The sequence below is a fragment of the Frieseomelitta varia genome, unplaced genomic scaffold (assembly GCF_011392965.1).
Source record: "Frieseomelitta varia isolate USP_RPSP 00005682 unplaced genomic scaffold, Fvar_1.2 scaffold_997, whole genome shotgun sequence".
Classification (NCBI taxonomy): domain Eukaryota; kingdom Metazoa; phylum Arthropoda; class Insecta; order Hymenoptera; family Apidae; genus Frieseomelitta; species Frieseomelitta varia.
In genome coordinates this window covers 3983-11949 of record NW_025110808.1, presented here as the reverse complement: position 1 = coordinate 11949, position 7967 = coordinate 3983, and the positions used below count along the sequence as shown (strand labels likewise).

Genomic DNA, 7967 nt, shown 5'->3' with positions numbered 1-7967 from the left:
AAAAAAAAAAAAAAAAAAAAAAAAAAGAAGTGTGCCCGTCAATTTCACGCAAGACGGTTTTCAAAAACTAAATGTTCACTGAAAATAAAATCGACTTTGATCAGAAATGACCAAGAAACCGTACGAGGGTTAATTTCGACAAAAATATCCGTATCCTTTCGACAATTGTAACAAAGTAATTGGAAGAAACAGGGAATGTCACAAAACTAACTTCATTGAGAAAATTAAGTTTCAATGTCGTTCATGAAATAAATTATTAGATGAACAGGTATTGCAATACTTGTTAGACAATGAGCGAAAATAGTAAAAAGTGAATATATTCTGAACATTATCGAATCACTGCAATTCGATAGTTATAATTGTCGCAAATAAAAACTGTTACAAAACGAAAGCTCATAGGAAACAGACGTTCCTTGTTTTTTCCTCCCTTATTTCTCACGGTTTTGTAGAAAAAGAAACCTCGACGTTTCTGAATCCGTTGCGTCGACGGGTTTGCTAGCTCTAGTGTTCAATGCATCTCGCGTCGCGTGCAAATTCGTCGCTCGATCTCGCTGGCGTGGTACGTAGCCCGTCTAAGAAGCAGCTCGGGTTTTTTTTGTCTTTTCCTCTTTTATTCACACTCGACTATTCTCTCTAGCTATTCGTTAGCTTGTAAAACCATTGAATGTAAAAATATTCGTCGACCACGCTGCACGGAGCGTATATGTAAGTATCTTTTGTCGCGACATCGAGTACGACGCTTTCCAGCCGCGAGTTTCCGCATCTACGCTTGTAAACCTAAAAGCGCTACGCTAAACACGCTACGCGACGCCCCTCGCTTTGCCCAACAACTACTTCTACCACTCTTCGGTACTTTTTTTTTTTTTCTCTTTTTCATTTTTTTCTTTTTACTTTTTGTGTTTTACTTTCGTTTCACGACGCACCGCACATTCGTCGCACTACAACACATATACAACCGAGATACACGCAGCTGCGCACACAGATACGGACACGTATATGCAAACGCACATGTACACGCACACTTTTTTCTTTTTTTTTTTTCTTTTTTTTTTGTCGAACGCAAATATACGTTATGTATATGTATAATGTATGCAAAACCTGCAAATCGTCGCCTCGTTTTTTTTTTTTTTATTTTTCATTTCTTTTTTTTTTCATCTCGGGGATATCTCTACGTGTTTATCGTCAACAACAGCAAAACTATCGAATGTAACGCTTAAGATTAATTCAAGGTGTAACACCGATCACAATTTTTATCGCTTTCAAAAGATTTCCGACTAGGTCGATACAAAAATTCCGTCAAAAATATCGCTGCTTTATGGTTTTTCTACTTGTAAGAATTCAATATTATACTCCGGTGTCTCGTTCCGTTCAATCGCACGCGATGAGAGCAATTACACGCTACCGAGTAACCAACGAAGGAGAAAAGAAGAAAAAAAAAGAAGAAGAAAGAAAAAAGATGGAAGAAAACGGGAAGGGAGGAAAAAATTGGAAGAAGAAGAGCTGCCCGGCTCTCGAGTGTACGCGAGATGTCGGAAACGCAAATATAAAAAAAAAAAAAAAAGGACGAAGAAGAAGAGATCGCCGATCTCGGTTCTACGTTCGATCGAGAACCGAGGGAAATAATGCTAATCTACATGAAGTTGAACGTTCGGCTCGACACATCGTGAGAAATCGAGGAATTGACTTTCGAGAAAGGAGATACAGAATAGCAAGCGTCTAAATAGACGCAAACGTACCCGGGAGAGATTGGTAGGCGTGCACGCGTTTCTTGTTTCTGTCGTAAACGCTCTGATACCGGTTCGCGGGTGGAATCGAAAGACACCGGATGGATATACGGGGGAGACAGGGACGAGGTTGACGCCGTGTGTCGCGTCAACGTGTTCCGAAGCAACGGCATTACGTACTCGGTACGTAATTACTCGTGCAAAACAGTCATAAAAATAACGTTCGATGTTAAATGTCAATAGAGTCGCAAAAAGTAATATCGATCGGTCGTGGTTTCGAGCGTCTCGTCGTTCGCTCGAAACGTACACGGTTTATATTCAAACATTGCGGCACACGATCTCGCGTGAGAACGAGCTCGTTATCGTTCGCGCGAGGGAGGTGAATACGGATATTATATTCGTCGTGAGTCGTTGTCGTGCACGAAGGAAAAAGAAAAAAAAGAAAAAAGAAAAGAGAAGAACAAAGAACAGGAAGTAGTATCGACGTTGCGTTGGAGAGAATGGTTCGGTCGTAACGCGCGGAAAGAGCTTTCTGCATCGGCGAAACGAGACTCTACACTCTTGTTTCCGTCGTGTATTCCTGGGGAAAAAAAAAGGGGGATTTTCTATCGCTCGATATGGACGCTCGACCTTTTCTCCGTTCTCTCTTCCAGCCAACCGAAAGACCAATCGAGGAAAAATAAAGAAGCTAAAATAATGTTCGTCGATTTCCTCCGTGCTCTCCTATACCGGAAGAACGTCGTGTCGCGTAAAACCAAACGAAAAGTCACGTAGGGAATTACGTTAGTTCAGAAGCTGGCTTCCTATGTATTTTGCCGCTTGGGTCACTGTGACAAGTGCGCGAATCGAAAGTATAACAAGCGACCGTGAAATCATGTTTTTACAGATTCTTAAACACTTCGGGGGTGGATCTCGACAAATTTTGTGCGATGTTGGAAGTGGGGAAAAAAACATTGAAAAGACAAAGAGAAGGAGAAGAATAATAAGAAAGACAGAGAAAAAAAGAGGGAAAAGGGAAAGAAGAGAAAAGAAATGACGAAAGAGGAAAAGGAGAAAAAAAAAAGTATCAAAGTTGAAGGGGATTCGAGAATCAGAAAGGTACTCTCGATATTACAGGTCAAGGTTTGATCGACGATTAACCAATGTGCTTGTAGTGTACATATATAAGTACGTTCGAACCTTTACTCTGGTTTTAGTCGATGCCATTGGACGATCGTCTGCCGTGGCTTTGTAATCATGTCTTGCCAATGTTTCGTTTCGCTCGCCCCACTGCCGTTTTTCCCTGAAATTTATTAAATTTACTCTATTCATTGACAAACGCTAAACTAAATTGGCAAATACAAAATATTACAAAGGACAAATTGCAAGGATATATTTTACTTCCAGAGAAAAATGAATAAACATCAACGCAATTAACAGAATTAACTTGACATACCAACTATAACTATTAACTGTGAAGAAAAAAAATTAAAAATATGTAAGAGAATGATTCAACAATTATTCGCAATTTAATGATATTTTTTTGTTACATTAACTGTAGCCTTAAATATTTATGCATTGGCAATTATCCTCTTCATTTATCTTTTATAGCCAGTTTTTTTTTGTTTATTATAAGGGCAACAATAGTTGAACTATTTTATATTTGCACTAAATAAAAAGCAGCGTGCTGCTATGTTATTTTTCATTATCTGAGGGGAAAATATAAGAAATATTTTCAACACAATATGAGAACAGTGTTTTTTCTCAATCCAGTATATAAGTAGATTGACAAGTTTAAAATTGATCACGGTATAGCTTGCTTCATAGTAAAAAGTGTTTTCCTATAAAAAAAAGCTTCTATACAAAGATGGATCAAGTGCGTTGACATTCAAGAACGCTATATTGAAAGATAACACTGTCGCAACATCACTAGTGTTATTTCAATAAATTTCATGATTGTAGTGCAGATAATTGTTGAATCACCCTCGTACATACCTATAGCAACTTGAAGAGAAACGTTTCATCAATATGGACATCGTTTGATGATATAAAGGAAGATATCGGGTAGATATAAAGGAAGATATCGGCAGGTGATGTTGATAACTGTGTCGAACACATTATTGAAATCTTATTACCTGCAAGTTGAATCCGTCCGATCAACTCGTTACGACCGATGTTATCAAAGTCCATCACCATTACGTCCAACGAACATTCTCGAATTTTCTCCCACGGCACGTTGAATGAGAACGCTTCGTTGAACACCGGGTTCAGCGTGCATTTGAATATAGGTGTCTTTCGTTTTTCGATCCTCTTGTCTCCGAATTGCAACCAAACTTTCACATAGGGATCTAAACGCACGGAATAGAACGGAGAGAAAACGGGGAGAATGAAGTTATCGTGTTGAACATCGGTAGCCTTAGGCTGCAACTCGTCGTACTCTTAAGCCAGACAAGTGTTGAAACAACGTCCGTCGTAGAAATGTATTGTAACGTCGCAATAATATAGAACTCGCACACACAGTAGTGAGTGATTTTCAACGCGCGGTGCAAACGTCTGTTCATTTTCCTCTCGACGTATTTATGCACATTCTGAATTGTATGCACGTCTAATGTAACAGATCGCACGAACGTATCAGCATTGTTTCCGACGCAAGAAGAAACAACAATGCATCGTGGGCTGCATTCATGTACGCCCATTGAGACGGACGTCGTTTCAGCTTTAAAATACCAATTCGCTCACCTGATTTCCCATTAATATCTTTCGCTTTCAAGTTTCTCGCTTTCAACAGCGTCAAAGTGAGTACGGAATTGCTCGGGTGATAACACAAAGAACACAATAACTCTCCGCATTTATCCTTCGCCGGTGGTTTCAATGCTTTCCAAAATGACGGCTTGTCCGAAAAATCCACCTATCGAGAATCGTATCGGTACGAGTTTACACGTGTCTCGCGGCTCGAAACGCGTCGCTGTGTTACATAATATTATACATATCGCGACTCGCGTTGGAAACCTCGCGCCGACGTGAAAATGGAAATTACCTGACATAGCGGAAGAAACATCTCTCCGATAGAATCGTCCCTGGAAAATCGATCGTAGTCGAACACATGTAAATGTAGCACTCGGCTTTGTAACTTTTGAATCGGGAAACCTACGCAAAGAACGTGATAATGAAGAACGCGACAGTCATTCTGAAAATCCCGATCTTTTTCTCCGTGCAGCTGGTACACGTCACTTATTGTTAGTTTGTTACGGATCGATATGCTTACCTTCGAAATAAAACGTTTCGTTCCATCGAGGATTCAGCGTGCGTCTCTTTATCTTTGTCTCTAATCGGTGTTTCTTGTCCGGCAGAAGGGTTACGCGGACGTAAGGATCGGACGTTCCAGATAAATCCTTCGCCGGCAAATCTTTACCCTAAAAAGTAAATGCAACGAGCAATCGCTCCGTTAAGGCCAATTATTCACGACGTGGACGTGCTTTTAATATTGCTACTTGTTAAATTAGAGATTTTTACACATTCTTCATATTTCTCACTTTAGATTCAGTTTAGGTAATTTACAACAGGGTCATCCATAAATTTTAGTTAGTTTCGAGCGCGAAATAGTTAAAAATTTGACAATAATCATAGTTGTAAATCACTTGTAATATTATATAGATAATATGAATATGGGAACATATAACTTCCAAGTTATAGACGTACGTTTGCCAACTACATTTATTTGTCATCTTTTAGTTTAGAAAATTCTTAAATGTTACAATCCTCGACCACGATTTTATTCAGTTGACGAAGCATAGGAAAATAAGAGAATAGTTTCTATTAAAAAAAAAAAGAAATAGTTTTCACATAGAAAAAAATAAGAACATGCTTCTCCACTGAATCTATTAATGAAATTTGAGAATATTGTCTTGCACAAATTCGAATCATTTCGTACAGAATTCAAAATATAAAATTCTTCAAATCTTGTCTTGAATCTTGAGAAAATTCATTTACTCTATGTAAAATGGGGATCTCTGATACCTAAATTGCACTAACCTGTATAATACGTAAGATAAGCGTAGTATTTTGAAAGTCATATTCCAGGCTGAAGTGTATTTGACCAACGTTCTCGCTGGGTTCCGAATTATCGATGTACATGTCTACCAAAGACATCGATCTGTTCTGCAGAAACGCTTTCTGAAACGGGAGGTACTCAACGTTAGTATACAATGCTATGATGCGACTCGTGGAAACGAAAACCAACGAACAAGAAGGATATCATAACTTCATTCTAGGAGTTTTTGTATATATTAAATCATTTTCCGGTATATTAATTAAAAAATAAATAAATAAAATAATTACTTTATCGGACATAATAATGGCACAATAATTCGACATCATGAAAAATAAGAATATTAGTCGAATAACAATGTTTAAAGATAGGTACGGAGAGTAAATTTTTAAGTGGAATTCTTTACTCTCTAAATCTATATTCTATTTTACGATGAATTATAACTATCCACAGTTTTAAACGTTCCTCGTTGTAAAACTTTCACGAAAGTCACTTTTATTCAATAAAATATTGGTATTTGTTGATTATAAAGTAAAATTCTATTTGTTCGAACCAAATTTCAATCAATGTCCGATTAAATAAACTTTTTCTTGTTTCTGTTGAACCTGTTCGAATCAGAACTCCCATTGTATGAATGAAAAATTATTAGTGGAGGAGAGAATCAGTGGACTCCGGTTATATGAATTACTCCAATTATAATAGGACTCTATATTTATCCGAATCAATATCATCAGAAGGGCTGAATTTATAAGACATTGTTGAACTCATGCTGTTCGCGGTTCACACAGATGAATATAAATCCAGTTATAAGAATTCCTATTATACGATCGAAGAAATTACAGAGGGTTAGACTTCTATTATTCGAACAATCCAGTTATTCGAATCGTCTTGTCCCCGTTCTGGTTCGGATAAATAGCGTATATATCTATTGTGTATACTAACTATAGTGCCGTATCAGAATAAAATAAACATCCGTTGTATTAAATTATCACTTGTTGTAGAAAATTTATTCTAACAGATATAAATTTTGAAATTAAAAAAAAAAAAAAATGCAGAATATAATTTTCACATATTCAATACTCTTGCTTAAATATTTTACTTTGTGTAATTTCTACTAGACGTGAAATCTATTAAATTATCAATGGGATATTAAATTTCAAGTAACATCCCTCTTGATCGATTGCTCGAATCTGGTAACAACGAGTTTCATCTTCTTTAAAGTCAAACAATATTAACATTCCTCCCCCGTTCCTAGTCTTTATATATATATTTCTTTAGTGAAATTTGCCTTGGAAAAATTCATACAAAAAGATAGTTACCGGCAACCAGACATTTAACACCAGAGTACCTAAAATTCCTCGTTATTAGGAAGGATCGGCAAGATCGGCAAAATATCGCACTCGCGGCGCAAAAATCGAAGAAATCAACCTACCGACGGGTGATCCCCTTTCACATTTTGCAGTTGCTTGTTTTGAACTCCAGCAGTTGGAGTACGAGGCTCGGCCACGCTGCCAGTCCCGCCGAGGGAAGCTGCGTTCACCCCAGCGCCGATCCCGCTCGTCCCTGCGTTCGCATTTCCGATGCCAGAGACGCCGCCAGATCCGGATCCGCTGGCCACCGCGGTTGGACCGCTCGACGTAGAACCGCTTGCGCCGCCACTCGATCCACTTGCTCCCACCGCGCCGCTTCCACCCGCCGATGTTGCTGGTTTGTTCGCCGGGCTACCGGTTGTCCTACGGCCAACACCAACCGATCGCCTTTCAAATCCCTGTCGCAGCTCCCTTACTCTCTTTACTCGATCGTATGTATCATCGTAAATATCATCGCGTGATATCGCGGTTCATCTTCATCACGCCCTCGTTCTTGTCCACGTCCTCGTAATTGTCGTGTCATCGTTGATTACTTTAACCCTTCTAGTGCCGAACAACGACGTATTAGTTGGCGTATATATACACGACGTTGGATACACGACGTGAGTCATGACTGAGACTCTTCGCGAAACGTTGAACGCGAAAAGAAGCAGAGGGGAATTGATTGAAGTAGAAGAAGGAGGCAGTGGATGAAAATTGGTAGCTGCGAGTCGTGGCGCGTCACGTCACTGGTGTGTCTTGTTATGTTACTGCCATTCAGAATTGTGCGGACACTTTCTTTCTTCGTCGTATTTATTTGAAAAAAAAAAAGATGAAATCATTGATGAATCGAAATTGTTATTTACT

General features: G+C 38.7%; 1 protein-coding gene across 1 annotated transcript; it reads right to left on the bottom strand.

Annotated features, from left to right (window-relative positions):
- Positions 1-598: 598 nt before the first annotated feature.
- On the bottom strand, positions 599-7582 carry LOC122538431 (synaptotagmin-7; the record flags this gene model as incomplete). The annotated part of the gene is made up of 7 exons (XM_043672499.1): positions 599-3006; positions 3839-4051; positions 4443-4611; positions 4741-4850; positions 4969-5116; positions 5736-5876; positions 7184-7582. Coding segments are annotated over 7 exons (1281 nt in total), but the record flags the coding sequence as incomplete, so codon positions are not given.
- Between the last annotated feature and the right edge of the window lie 385 nt (positions 7583-7967).